A 15173-nucleotide genomic window follows, 5' to 3' on the forward strand; every position below is an offset into this window, starting at 1 on the left:
AATCAAAAAATTTACTACCACCTAAATAAGAAGTAAACAAACAAATTTCTTGTATTATTAGTTAGAGTTTTTTTTATTTGAGCATATAAATAAATAAACAAACAAACAAGTTAGGTGGGAATAATAATGATACATAGTAATAAATATTGATAGCAAAGGAAATAAGTCTTTGATTATGCTGCTTAAGCTTTATTGATTGATTGAATAAGAAAAGTAAGATTTAATGTAATTTTGAATACATATATTAATTTAATAATAAATAAAAACACAATTAAAACAAAAAAAAATCAAAGATTTATAATTTCGAATATATAATTGCATATAAGTTTATATATATTTTTCATTAAAAATAATATAAATCTAAACAAACAAACTAATAAATAAATAAATTAAACAACCTTTTAATGATAGAAACTGAAAGTTAAGAAAATTCAGAATTGCTTCCAAGTAAACCTCGATAGCGGTCACCGCTATAAATACCTTCCACTTCAGACTCTTCTCCTTAGATTTAGCAGATCGCTGCTAAATAATCAAATACATAATCTGCTAAAGACTAATAAGAAAAAATTCTTTAAGAATAAATATAATTTTCTGATTTCTAAAATGCCACTCCTTCAAATGATTCCTTGTATCAAATTTAATAATAATTAAGTAAAATCAATAGCTCAAAGTCTGCTTGTGCTGCTATTAAGGCAGCTGTTGATTTTGTATAGCATAACTAATTTTGCAAGCGCCACTCTATTGCTTTGTCACCAAGTTTAAGTTAGAAATCTAATAATCGCTCGTCTATTACAAATCAGATGAATGCCACAAATAACTCCAACGCTTAGGCTGGAGGAGAAATAGACTCTTCAATAGATACATTTTAAAATAGAAATAAGTTAAAACACTAAATATCTAAGGTAGATAATAACCAAAAAAAGCAATTATAAAATAATAATTTAGATCATTCAAAATAAAATAAAGTAATGAATTAAAATAACACATCTGTTCCTTTGTGCGGCTCTCTCACATAAGTCGAAAATAACGACCACTCAAGTGACTACTTATCTAGTGCAGAATCTGACTCTAGTGAAAGTAGCAGTGAAGAGTATATACACCAATGTTAAAAGAAATTATTAGGATTAAATCGAAGTAAAAACACCAGCTCTGACAGTACTAATGCAAGTAGCAGCCACAATTAGTAGTTCTAAACTATATCCTAACAATAGCAGTATCCTCTCCAATTTGTTTGTGTTGAGTTAAACTGCACAGAAGAATTTAAATACTGTTGCGTTAAATGCTTGAGCTCAGGTGGTCACGAAAATCATTAAGCAATCTGCGTGAAGACAATTAATTAATAAATTTAATCGCAGCTTAAGATGAATAAGTTGAGCTCGGTAAAACAAAAAATAGACTAGCTATTTGATAACCTAGAAGAAAAGCTCAAATAGTGTAGACATATCTTGAATAATTAATTTAATGAAGCTTAGTCTAATTTGTAGTAAGAAGCAGAGAGTGCTTTGAATCCTAAAGCTAGTCTCGAATAAAAAGTTTAAATTTGGAAAGCTTATTATTAATCAGAATAGGCAATAATTATGGAACACTTAAATTTCATATTAGAAAAGAGTGATCTATTTTTCAACTAAATTGGATCTAGGATAGTCAACTTAAATCCTAAATAGCTTTTGCATATCAAGTAGAATACTAAATATGACATCCTTTTCTAGCAATAATTAAAGTCAATAGAACAAGAGCTTTAAAAAGCTGAATCAAATTTAAGTTCTAGAGCTAAGCAAGCTTTAGCTGCCTTACCACAATTTAACTTTTAGAGCGAAGAATTAGAAAATAGCTCAGCTGTCTCCATTAAAAAATTTGAATATCCTGAAAGAATAGAATTTTGCTAAGTTGATAAAAAAGGTGAACAAAATGGTCGTTGTCTCATATTTTGGAAAGATGGAGCTTACAGAGTGGGCTACCATCGCGGAGGTTATTCCTAAGGTATCTGCAGAATGGTATGGGAAAACGGTAACGTTTATTAAGGCGAATACGTCAATGACTGCAAATAAGGATAAGGCTTTTTCATAAAATATTCTGATAATACTACATATTTTGGTTCTTTTGAATAGGACGCCAAAAACGGATATGGTATTGAGTATTACCCAAATAATACTTAATATGTAGGTGAATTTAAAAATTGGAAGACTCATGGCATTGGTAAACTAATATAAACAGATAGTAAAAAAGTAATCTATGAAGGCAAATGGAAAAATGGTAAGTTTGTCGACCATGTTAGTTCTCTCTGAATAATAAATGAAGAAGAAGTGGCCAGCTCTTAAGCGTTTTGAGGAAATAAATATATTGAGAGAGAAGAGAATCAATAATTTTTAAATTAAAGGAGTACAAACTAGAAAAGCATTTAATGATTAGTAAAAGAATTTTTTAAGTTATTGAAAAAAGATAAAATCATAAAATTAGTTTTTTTTAATAAAAACAGCAACAACAACAATAATAATAACAACAAGATTAATAAAGTAAAATAACTCTGCTTATTTTAAATTTGATAAAAATCAATTTATAGCAATAATATTTATTTAATAACAAAAAATACTTACTTACGAAATAGCTTTAAAAAACTATTTATTTTATGCTCAGCAAGTAAATGGCATAATTAGAAACAAGTAAACAACAAATGATGAAAAGAAATAAAACATAAAAAATAAATTCATTATATTAAATAAAAGATAAACTTTTTTAGTTTATTTTACTAATTATAAATAAATTAATATATATAAATCAACTAATCTTAAAATTATTTATACTATATTTTATACTTCTTAAGCTAGCACATAGGGAAAAAATAATAATAATCAACTAATAACCAGCTAACCATTCAAGTTAAAGTGCATTTTTTCTAATCTTTATTTTTTTCCATTCCAGTGCTTAAGAAGATTCGAGAAAAACGGCTATTTTTGATAGGTTTTTCTTTAATTCTTCAATCCTACAAGATAATGCTTCTCTGTTTATATTGAGTTTTTCTGTATATTATATTATGTGGGATTTACTGCCCTATTTATACTATATATTAACTATTTATCTTATTTAACTTTAAACTATTAACTTATATTAATCTTCTTTTTTTAGGCTTTCATGCAAAACAATACATCCCCTTCATCCCTCCCTGCTTGCATGCATACATACATAATATGCTACACTAGTATATACTTACCTTCAATAGATAATAATGGGAAATCAGCGAAGAAGTATACTTCAAGCATTGTCATTCATACATTAATAGTATAAATTAAAACTTATCTTTAATCTTATTTCAATATTACATTTAAGAATACAAACATAAAATGATATAATTAATATATATTTAATACTCTATACAATATAAATATAAGGGATAATACGGATATAATGGTAAAGTAAATAGAATTCAATTATTTCTAATAATAGAATGGTACTATTTTATTTCTCAAAGTCTATTGCAACATAGATCAAAGAGAATTTTATTTTTATTAATTAATTACTCATTTTTTTTGAATCTTTTTTTGGTAATGTATTAATATTACCAGTAAAAATTATAAGTAAGTAATCAAATCATAGGTAAGGTAAATAAGTAACTAAATAAGATTAAAATATTATTTTAGCTTGAACAATAAATAGTCTATTACAACAAATAGATCAAGCTTACTTATTTTTTTCAATATTTCTTAACAATGTAATTCATAAGATTCTAAGTAAATATAATCTAAGTATTATTTTATTAATTATTGTTTGATCAATGTAAAATTGGGTTGGGGAAATATTTTGGTGGATTTTATTTATTATATGAGTTTGTGTTAATTGATTTGTTTGTCTGCTCTTCTACTATTTTTTTTTGTTTACTTAATTATGTGGTAATAACTTTTTTATTGAACGTGATTTTTTAGGTTATACAATGTAAATATTATATACAAGATAATAAAATAGATAGTTTGGGTAAATAATTTAATGAATCAATTCTTAAATTAGAACTATGAGATTGTTAATCTGATAGTATTTGGTTAATGGAAGCGATAGATCAATAGCATCATTTCTTGATCCCTCACTTAATATCCATTCTTAATTAAAAAAGCCTTAAAATCTGAATAAGTTACGATTTCTTTGTTTCCATTCGATATTTATAGAAACAGCTCATATTAAAATTCTTTATACTTCTATTTAATTTCTTTAAAACTAATCTAAGCTCTTAAGGTTTCTTTAATAATATTTCTAATTATTTTTTTTGTCTCTTCTGATATTTCTTATGATTTTGAAGTTACTGTCAGGTTTTAAGTCCCTAAAAGTACTTCTAGTATATCTTCCTTTCTAATTATTGGAGAGGAATCCTCTTAAAGATTATCAACTTCATCAGTAACTTAAAATATCATTCTTAAATCAAAACTACTATAATTTGTTCCTAAAATTTTATTAAGTCTGTTTCTATAGCCCTCTATACATTCTCCTCTTTAATAACCAGTGTCGTTTTAGCTATTAGCACCATATTCATATAAAGGTAGGATGTGATCTAATTCAGTTATTTTCCTACTTAATCCTGATTTTAATTGCAAGAGAGACCTTTCTATATTGAGTTGATAATACAATGAATCTGCAAATTCTTCTATAATTTTTTCTTCTATTTAGGGGAATTGATAGTTGGTCTCAATTTCTTTTTATTTTATCTCTAATTAACTCACATTATTATCTATCATAGAGCCTTATTAAGAGATGCTTTAATCATTTTAAATGTTATTTGGAGAATCCTATTAATTATTTTAAATTTCTTCAATTTATTGATGACAAATATTTTTATCATTTTTGAAATTCATATCAGTTTCTATACTATTTTTAGTATTTTTACAATCTATTTAGTCATTATTTAAAATTTATTATTAAGTGTTGTTTATTTCTGCATCATTTCCATTTTTAGTCTCTTCATTCTAAAAATTTTAAATTAATTTTGAGCTATTTTATGATAAATATTAACTGTGCAAGCTTATTAGCTTTTGATGTGAAATTTCCAAATCTGCTATCTGATCTACCTTTTCTTAGTCATTAAAGTTTTTGATAATTTAATTTTTGTTATTTATGTCATTTTAAGAAAGGTAGGATGAATTATTTTCATTTACTTTTAATATTTACTATTGATTTTTACGTATCTATTCTATTGGGGATCTAGATATTACAGGATTGTTTATCTAATTCTATTTAGTAAATTCTTGATTTTAGCTATTATGGATATTGTTATAATCTATGCTTCCTTAAGTTTAAACAGAAGAAAGGTTTGTGTTGAATGTGAAAGTCTCTGCTATTTTACAAATATTTTTTTTGTGATAAAATGAAGTTTTAGTATTTGGGTCAGAAGGAGGTGTCGGTAGCTGGTTATTACTCCTACTTGATTAAGGAACATATTCACTTTGTTTGAGATCAATCTTTTAGAAATCTTATTCTTCTTTTTAAGTTTATTTATGTTGTTCTTGTAATCTTTATGAATTTTCTTTTTATTCATTTAAACTTCTATCGCTTGGCTGATAATTATTAAAAATCTATATAGCATCTTTTTAATCAGTTTGTTGATTGCTTTAGTAGTTATTTGTAATAGGCGTAACTAATCCTGATAAAGAGAGTTACAGTAAATCAGAACAATTCAAGGAAGTATCTACATTTTAATTTATTTTATTTGCATTGAATGCTTTTATGAGAGATTCGCCCTTCTAATTATTAGATTGTGGTACTGAATTTTCTTTTATAAAATAAGCACTTTTTGAGGTTTTATCTTCATCATTTAAAATCTGCTTTTGTTTGTATTTTGCTTAGCATTAAATCTAAATTTATTTGACTTATTCATCAACAAATTTCTTTACATCTTCTAAATTCTATACTGGAACTTGCTTTAAAGTTTCTGATTACTTCATAACATTTATTTCTTTAGCTAAAGCTTAATTTAGCTTGCTTTAAATTGACGAGTTGTGGTTATCGCATATTATTTTTGATTAAGTCATTTTAGCATGTGATATAGGTATCCTATCTTATTTATATACCTCATTATATTCAATAACAACAGAGCTATTATTAGAAAATGTGTTTACTTGCTTAACAGCAATATTTTCTTTTTCTTCAATATGTTTTGTTTACTAATCTACATTTTAGGGCTTTTAATTATTATGATAATTGTTCTCACCTCCTCTATCAATATTTTCATTTTCTTTGTTTTGATTCTGTTTTTCAGCTGAATTCAAAACTTCCACAGATTATATATGGATAGAATTGCTTAAAATTTATCTTCTAGCTTGATGAGCATTAATAATGGCTTTAAAAACAGGATTTCCTTCATTTTCTTACCTTTTGTAACTATTTACATTTTTCTTCATTGTATTGCTTTGATATTAGTCATGATCAATCTAATTATCATTTTGATTTTGGAATTTTTTATCTTAATCATTTTTAATTATGCCTTTATGTTATTATGTATGCAAATTATGGTGATTAATATTTGTTTTTAGTACTCTTATATTTTAATGTGGAGTTTAGCTTTAAACATTATTTATATTTAAAGAAGTATTAATGCTATTATTAGTATTTTAAGAAGGGTTAGCATTGCTTTATCCGTATTATTTCATTTAATGTTATACATAGCTTTACAAAGGCTATTTGTAAACTGGTGATTAAACTTTATCATAATTTAGCTTTGTTGGGTAAAGTAAATTCTAATCTCCTTTTATTGATAGAGAATAACTTCTTGGTTTTTATAAGAAGGCGTCATTATTAAGAGAAGTATTTAAGCTTATATTGTTTTATTCAATAGTATTATTACCTAAAATAATACCATTCGATAATCTTTCTTAATAATTTTATACTGTTTCCAATTCTTTTGTATTTACTGGTACACTAAGTCTTTAAATAGCATATGATCTTTGGCTTACAGTGGGTGTCTAATTATATAGCAAAGATAAATCTGTAGAATTTTATGTTTAGTTAATGAAGCTATTATTGGAAGGAGTAATTATTTTATTATTGATTTAGTAGCTATTATTGAGTTGAAATTAAGGATCAGACTATGGGTAAGAACTACCATCAATAGAGTTCCTTTTTTTCATTAAATTAGTGTTTATTTATTTTAATTCTCTATACTTTGCTGCTATTTTTGCAATCTACTATTTTTCATTTTCACTATATTTACCGTTTGATGAGGATACAATATTGTATTTTAAAAGCGAAGCCCCATATTGTGGTTACTAATTAGTTGGATTAAGCTATTGTTAACTGTATTATAGAGGTATCTATTCTATCTAATTAGGATAACTTGCATAAGAGAGTGGATAATTATTAGTATTACTATTACCGTTCTAACTTTATAAGTAAATTTGATTTTTTTCTTATATTTATTATTGTATAGAGGTGTAATAGGGTTTGCTTTTTAAGTAAGGATCATATTTTTAGTCATTCTGCTAAATCTAATACATCTAAACTTATTTTTATGGTTAAATAGGTTATTACTAATGATATTATAACTATTATGGAGGAATAGGGTTTCTATATTAATATAAAGAGGTATCTAAAGACTTTCTATGTTCTTCATTCATGCTGTATTGGCTTTGTCTTCTCCTAGGTATGGAGATATTCCTATAAGTATTAGGTTAAATTAAATTTATTCCATCCATTTATTAGACTTATTATTGCGTTAATTGTCCAACATTAAGTGTGATGGGAATATACGACATTCTGTAAATAATTCCTATTAGTGTGCTTCTTTATAGCTACGATGCCGGCTTGAACTCTTAGTTAATATTTACAATCCAATTTTCTATTAAATTTGTTTTTAAATTTATATATTTTATTAAAAAACTGATAAATTTTATAAAAATTTGTTAACTCTTAACTTTTCTAACAACTCTCTATAATTTCTAAGAAAGTATTTAACAGCTAAATTCATTTCTTAATTTGAGTGGTTTTTTTTGGAATGATATAAATACAATTAAAAATGAAGATAAATTATTTTTTTAAAAAGCTTGATAAAGAGGGAAGAAATAAAATAAAATAATTTATTTGATTCTAATAAAAGCTTTATTTTAATTAATTATATTAAAAATAATAATTTATATTGAGAAAAGAAAGAAACTTTTTTATAAGCAAAACAACTCTTAAACAAGAAATTACTGCTAATTTTAATAATTTATTTTTAAGAATAAAATTTTATTACATTTTTAAAAATTATGAATTTTATTTTAATTCATTTTCATAAAATAATTAAAATTTTTTTTGTCAATTTTCTACAAAAATTCATTTTAATATTAAAGGTATTTTTTTGCCTTTTTATAAATATTATCAAAGAGAATTCAATCATTTTTACTTTGAAATTGATCTAAAAAAAATATTTTAATTCTACATTTAATTATTGCTTCACGCTTAATAAATATATAAAACTAAATATTAATTAATTAATTAATTTATTTTATTTTATAATTAATTGTTTTTCTTTCAAGCTTCGTTGTTTGAAAGCTTGTCAATCAAATATTTTTATTCAGACTCTACTTTCTATATTGATTCAAGTTCAGTTGAATATCTTTCTAATTCAGCCTTTTTTTCATTAAGCAGGTTGTTTAAATCCATCATTTTTTTCTTTCTATTTTCTGCCTCACTCTCTACTTTATTTCTTTCGCCAATAGCTCTTAATTTTTACTATTCTATCTTTTTTGCATAATTTTCTAAAGTTTCAATAATTTAAGCAATCACTTCATCTAAATTCAAAACTTTTTTGATAAATTCCATTGATTCATTTTTCAATTAATCGGTTTCCTTATATTTATCTTGTTCCAAAACACGAATTTTGTTTTCTTCGTCAAATGTAATAGAAATTTTATCAGCCATTTTTAAATCAAATATTATTTTTCTTCTTGTTCTATCTCTTATTGCTTGGTCTTTATCTTTTTTTAATAACTAAACTTTTTAAATTAATTAATTAAATAATTTATTTGGGTTTTTTTGTGCTTGATAGCAATTTTTTAGGTTATAAATTATTAAAAAAAGATGTTTTAAAATTAATACTTTTTTGAATTTTTAAATGCATTTTCAAGATTTGTAAATAAATACTTCTGATTGAATTAGCTTTCTTCATTTGTTTTATTTAATGACATATTTTTCTATATTCATAATTTAGATTTATTTGAATAAGGTTTTAATATTAAAAAGTAGCATTTATTAGTCATTAATTATTATAATAGATTTTAATTAACTTTATGAGCTTTAGAAAATTTTTTTAATTTGCAAAAGAATATGTTTCATTCCTAAGAAATTGATTTAAAGATAATTTCTGAAATAAAGATGTTTGAATTTATTCAAAAATATTGATAGTAAGAATCTATAAGGAAATAAATTAATTAATTACTAAGATATAATTTTTTTGTTTCTATTTTATATAAAAATGCTTATCAAAATAAATAATTAAATAGTATATTATTTAATTTATTAATTAACTTTCAAAGAAAGCAAAGCCATTATAAATAAAAATAGACATATTGATAGTTCAAAATGCACGGAAAGAGAAAGAAAGATGTGAGACCTCTAACAGAAGAAGAGAGAAAGAAAACAGAAGAACAAGGAGAAAAAATTATTGGCTTGATTAACGAATTCTTAAGTATCCGCCATGGAAAGAAACCTGTCAATAACCCAGGAGAATATTGTGATTTAGTTGCTACAATGTGTCCTGATCTTCCTACAATTTATAACTACAAGCGTGAAGTTTTAATCAAATAATTTAAAGAAACTAAAAACCCAAAGGATTAATATAAAGCATTGATGAATGAACTATAACTTGTAACAGGATTACTCAAAAAATCACCTAAAAGTTATTCGTTATGGTCATACAGATAATGGCTCGTCCTCTAATGCAGAGAACTTGAAAGACTCTATAATAAGCTAAAAGCAGCAAAAGAAGCTTAATTAAAAAAACTTTTAGAAGAGCAATAGCAAGATGGATAACAAATTTAAAAAGAAGATTTATTAAAGTAATAAGAAGCTGAGGAACCTATTCCCCAAGTCGTTGAACTAGAATTAAAGCTTTGCAATAAAATGTTAGACATGGATGAAAGAAATTTCCATTGCTGGAATTACAGAAATTGGCTTATAAACGACGTTGAAAAGAATAGTTTGAATTACATAGAACGTGAAATCACTTATACTTAATAGAAATACGAAAATAACTTTTCTAACTTTTCAGCACTCCACTTCCGCTCTAAAAATTTAATCAAAAAGTATGATTAAGATCTTGAGTCTCTTTACAAATCTGTTTCTACTTCTCCTGAAGAAGAACAAAAAAATTTAAAATCTAGGATACGTGAGTTGACCTAATTTAAAATACCTCTATAAAACATCAAAGACGAACTTGAGCTCATCAAAAATGCTATTTTTATTTAACCTAATGAATAAGGTGTTTGGCTTTATCATAAATGGTTAGTAAGTCTGCTAGTACCTTTCCGCTTTATTTCTGTTAATCCAGTGAATAAAGAAAACACTACACTTCAAATTACTTGCTCTTCAAAGATCATCAGTAATAATTTAGCATCAACTATATAGCTTTATGATCAAACTGGAAGTCCTGTCAACAATTTCACAATTGAGGAAGTAAGAAATTAAGTTGGTCAAGTCTTTAATATCAAAGCTGATAAATAAATATAGAAAGTAGTAGTTTCTTAGCCTTAAAATATATAAATGTAAGTTATAGACTACTAAATTTCAAAAAGAAACTTAATTTCTTCTGAATTTGTATTGCAAGAATGCAAATAAAAATATAAATTACAAAAATTAGATGACCAGGATTATCAATTTAGCGAAGTAGCCTATCAAATTCTTTTAGAAGAATAATAATTTGTTGATGAAGTTATAGAAAATGAAAAATAAAGCAAATTTGCACATTTCCATAAGCTTTACTTAATTCAAGTTAAATAAGGACTTGATTTGATTTTTAAAACTGACCAACATCATCTAAGCTTAGAATCTACTTAAAACATAATAAAAGTCATTGAGAGTTTGAACTCTATTGCTAAAAAGCAAACAAACTACCTAAAAAATTTAGAGAGTCAATATTAATCTCTTTTATCACTTTAACAAACTCTTGAAAAGCAGAGCAGTGGCTAATAAATAGAAAAAATATCTCTTCCATCTTCCCCTACTTACGAAATCGATCTTTTCCTTCCTTATCACTCTCTATTATAATAATGAGTGAAAAATAAATTTATAATTTAATCAATTAGATAAAAAATTATACACGTTTGAGTGATAAAATTTTTATTGAACAAAATTTTAAACACAAAGAAGTAAGTCTCTAATATTTGCAAATATTCTTTTAAAGAATCTCTATCTATATGTAAAATATTACATATAATTATTTATGTGCATGTTAACTTTTAATATAATAATTTTTTAGAATAAAATTAATATATGGTTAATTTACATTTTAAAGTAAAATATTAACAAATAATGATTGACTGATATCACATAAATTGGCATCAAAAAGGAGTTAAATGCTTGATACATTTAGTTATCTATGTCGTCATTAGAAAATTTATTTTTTCCTGTACCTAAAATACTTATAAAAAATAAGTTAATCACAAACTAGTTGAATTTGCATTAAAATCATCAAATTATTTGTTTTATTTTGATTAATATCAATAATAATTAATTAAAAAAATTAAAATTTGATTTTTTATTGATGAGTAAAAAATAGAATAAAGATAGTGGAGGTGGTTGCTGTGGCGGCAGTAGCAGCTCAAACAATTCAGTATAAAAGCCATTAAATACAAAAAAAAAAGAAATTAAGGTAGTATTATTAGGTGACCCTAATGTAGGAAAAAGTTCTATTGCGTTGAGATATTGCAAGCATTAATTTAGTGAAACATATGAGCTCACAATAGGAGGTGTTTATAATTTAAAAGAGACTACATTATCTAACGGATAAAAAGTTGCAATTCACCTTTGGGATACTGGTGGTGAAGAAAAATTTAGGTAAAATTTATTTTGCTTTCCAAATTATTAATAACAAACAGACACACACAGTAAAATGAAATAACAGAATAAAATGTTATATTGCTGAAAATTTATTACAAATTTAATTTAAGAAAGTAAAAAATATAAAATAAATTTAAATAGATCAATGACCCAGTTATATTATAATGACGCTTAAGCAGCTATTTTAGTTTATGATGTCTAAAATGCATAAACATTTTAAAGTTTAGAGTATTGGTTAAAAGAATTAGAAAATAAAGTTTCTAATTAAGGAATGATATTGTGTATAGCTGGAAATAAATGTGATGTGGATGAAGATTTGAGAGCTGTAACCTACGATTAAGGAGCTTAATTTTGTAAAAATAATAATAATATAATATTTGCTGAAACATCAGCAAAAACAAATTAAGGAATTGATGACCTCTTTAATGAATTGTTAGAAAAGATATAAAATAAACTATGAGAAACGAAAATAAGATATATATCACTTAAGGATAAGTATATTTACTTTAAAATGGAATAAAGCAAATTGAACTTATTTATGTTAAAGATATTATATAATAAATAACTTGCATATACATTTTATATATATAATCATTGGTAAAACTTCTAAATCTGATTGATGGATGCCAGTAAAGAGTTTTCAAAAAACAATTTAATTTATGTTTAATCAACTCAAAATTAAAAACTCAATAAAACAAACACTTTTTTTAATAAATAAATAAATAAAAAATGGTATTATAAAGTAAATTTATTTATTTTAATAAGTTAGGTTGCTAAAATTTTGGCTAATAATTTAGCCTTTCTAATAGGTTTAAATCTAATTAACTTTATATTTATCTAAATGATTTAGTGTTTCTTGATTTATTAATTTATTCTATTATAATTATGATGATAATATAGCTAATCATCAACCAAGCTATTTATTTTTTCTTTTCAGTGAAAATTCTTTAAATTTATCAAAATATTTTGGAAAAAATATATTTTAAAAATAATAAATTAATTTTTAACTTTCAAGAAAAGAAAAATTCAAACCTAAGTTTGTGATCACCTTAATAACATTTTGGAAATTTAAATAAGGTAAAAAAATTGTTTTTTAGTAAATTAATATGAATGAGATAAAGTGCTTTTGAGAAAAGTAGAGTGGGAATTACTTTATAGTATTATATAAAATATTAAAATCTGTAATTATTTCAGTTATAAAATAGCTTATTAATTAAATACTTTTTTAGAAAGCTATTTATCAAATTAATCAAAATGAAGCAATTTAAAAACAATAAAAGTACAATTTATTATTTAATGTTTAATTATTATATTTTAGTGAACAATACAATTTGAAATGGATTATATTATGCACACATTAAATTAAATTAAATTTAAAAGCACATCTTTTCATTTAATTTTGTCAAATTATTTCTAAGCCTATAATTTTTTTTTTTCAATCTTAAAATGGCTTTAATAATTTTCCCATAAATAATATTAATTATGATGGCTCATGAATGAGAGCATATACGAATGGTTTATCACAAGTCATAACTATTTCTTCTAACTGTTTAGGCATTCTTGATTTTGTTCTCATAACAACAGTAGTTGCAGCTGCAGCTTCAGTTCCAAATTCATCAATTTCAATTTTACCTATATGTGCAACTTGAGAAAGCATAATATAATTTTACTATTAAATATCTCTAAAATCTGCTTTTATTGTGAAGCACTCTTTGAGACCTAGAGCCTATAGAGCTGAATTTAAGTTATTTTATTCTCCATTTATTTTAAATTTAGGGAGAGTCAAATTAACTTTAGTTTCAACACTATTATTCAAAGCTTCAGTAAATGAAGAAAATGTAAAAAATTTCTCAAAATCTAGAATATTTTGATTGGTTGGTAAAAATATTACTAATTAATAATCTTTATTTTTATAAGGAATGGAAATAAATTGATAGTTTTCACTTTCATAATAATTAAATTTATGGGACATGTTCATCATTTTTACTAACTTTGATTTATTGTCATTAGTATAAAATTTTTGTTTTTTTGTCTGTAGTTCTTCAAACTACTTTTTCCAACTATCCTTAAAATAAATTGCATTGATCAAGATCATTTTAGTTTCTTCATTAAATAAATCTTAAGTTAATATATTTTGTATTTTATTATTAGTTAAATCACTGATTTACTTGTTGATTTTAGCAATAATTGCATTGTTGTTTTATTTAAAATCAACAGTTTCAATTGAACAATTCTCTATTTAAGAAATAAACTTTTAGTATTCTTATTAAATATCTTAAATTCCTAATAAGATATTGTTTGCAATTTTAATATTATTTTTATTTATTAGGATTTGTTATGCATTATGGATTATGTCTAATAACTAGCTTTTAGATTGAAACTTTAACACATTTTAAAACTCTTAAAGAGTTTTATCATTTGAACCATAGGCAATTAATGCTAGCGAAATATAAATGGAGGTAGGAGAGAATATTAAATTTTATTAGCTAGATAGTTATTGATTCAAACTAAAAGCAAATTCACCAATTTAATCACAAAGTTAATTTTCTTTTTACATTTTTATTTTTTTACTTCTTATTTTTTTTTTTTAAATTATTAATTTTTATTTTAGATGTCATGAAAGACATTTAATATAAAAATACCTAATCTCATCAGAATTTATTTATTTATTAATTTTTTGTCTCCATGAATTCTTCAAATCTAATATTAAATAATTTATTATTTCCTATAACAATCTAACTTACAAATTTAATTTGTAAATTCAAATACTTTTTTAGTGTAATGACATTAAGCAGCGTCTATTTTAGAAACTAGCTAAAAATTCGTCTACATTAAAAATGTATGATAAATTTAATTTGGCAATTCAATTTATTAATAATCTTTTAATTTTCAAAAGTTATTTATTAATCTCATAAATCTTTTTTTTTTAAATCTTGAAAATAATCATTTTTTCTCAAAATTTTAAATTATTTTACCAAAGTTAAAAATAATTGACATAGCTATTTAACTTTTTTTTTTTACTATAACACTAAATTCTAAATGTAAAATATTGGATGAGCCAAATACTAATTAATAGTATTCTTCCTTCATTTATCACCTCATTTTCATATTTCTATAACTAAACTAATAAAGTTTTTATTATCTTTTTGTATTTAATATAAATT

At 23.7% G+C, this 15173-nt stretch overlaps 6 protein-coding genes across 6 annotated transcripts; 3 read left to right on the top strand and 3 right to left on the bottom strand. All coding sequences in view use genetic code 6, as the record gives it.

Annotated features, from left to right (window-relative positions):
* Nucleotides 1-251: 251 nt before the first annotated feature.
* Nucleotides 252-2285, top strand: TTHERM_00334470 (MORN motif protein; the record flags this gene model as incomplete). The annotated part of the gene is made up of 1 exon (XM_001017515.2): nt 252-2285. The coding sequence occupies exon 1, from the start codon at nt 405-407 to the stop codon at nt 2283-2285; it is 1881 nt and encodes a 626-aa protein (XP_001017515.1). The 5' UTR covers nt 252-404.
* A 1698-nt stretch (nt 2286-3983) lies between these two features.
* Nucleotides 3984-7727, bottom strand: TTHERM_00334490 (hypothetical protein; the record flags this gene model as incomplete). Its single annotated transcript, XM_001017517.3, has 1 exon — nt 3984-7727. One exon carries the CDS (start codon nt 7725-7727, stop codon nt 3984-3986), a length of 3744 nt encoding a protein of 1247 aa, XP_001017517.1.
* Nucleotides 7728-8484: 757 nt separating this feature from the next.
* Nucleotides 8485-8874, bottom strand: TTHERM_00334500 (intraflagellar transporter-like protein; the record flags this gene model as incomplete). The annotated part of the gene is made up of 1 exon (XM_001017518.3): nt 8485-8874. One exon carries the CDS (start codon nt 8872-8874, stop codon nt 8485-8487), a length of 390 nt encoding a protein of 129 aa, XP_001017518.1.
* Nucleotides 8875-9534: 660 nt separating this feature from the next.
* TTHERM_00334510 (protein prenyltransferase alpha subunit repeat protein) lies at nt 9535-11223 on the top strand (the record flags this gene model as incomplete). Its single annotated transcript, XM_001017519.1, has 1 exon — nt 9535-11223. The coding sequence occupies one exon, from the start codon at nt 9535-9537 to the stop codon at nt 11221-11223; it is 1689 nt and encodes a 562-aa protein (XP_001017519.1).
* A 490-nt stretch (nt 11224-11713) lies between these two features.
* Nucleotides 11714-12469, top strand: TTHERM_00334520 (small guanosine triphosphatase family Ras family protein; the record flags this gene model as incomplete). Its single annotated transcript, XM_001017520.3, has 2 exons — nt 11714-12006; nt 12151-12469. The coding sequence occupies 2 exons, from the start codon at nt 11714-11716 to the stop codon at nt 12467-12469; spliced, it is 612 nt and encodes a 203-aa protein (XP_001017520.1).
* Nucleotides 12470-13444: 975 nt separating this feature from the next.
* On the bottom strand, nt 13445-14566 carry TTHERM_00334530 (proteinase inhibitor I4 serpin; the record flags this gene model as incomplete). The annotated part of the gene is made up of 1 exon (XM_001017521.1): nt 13445-14566. One exon carries the CDS (start codon nt 14564-14566, stop codon nt 13445-13447), a length of 1122 nt encoding a protein of 373 aa, XP_001017521.1.
* Nucleotides 14567-15173: the final 607 nt, after the last annotated feature.

Source organism: Tetrahymena thermophila, assembly GCF_000189635.1.
Source record: "Tetrahymena thermophila SB210 genomic scaffold scf_8254610, whole genome shotgun sequence".
Lineage (NCBI taxonomy): Eukaryota > Ciliophora > Oligohymenophorea > Hymenostomatida > Tetrahymenidae > Tetrahymena > Tetrahymena thermophila.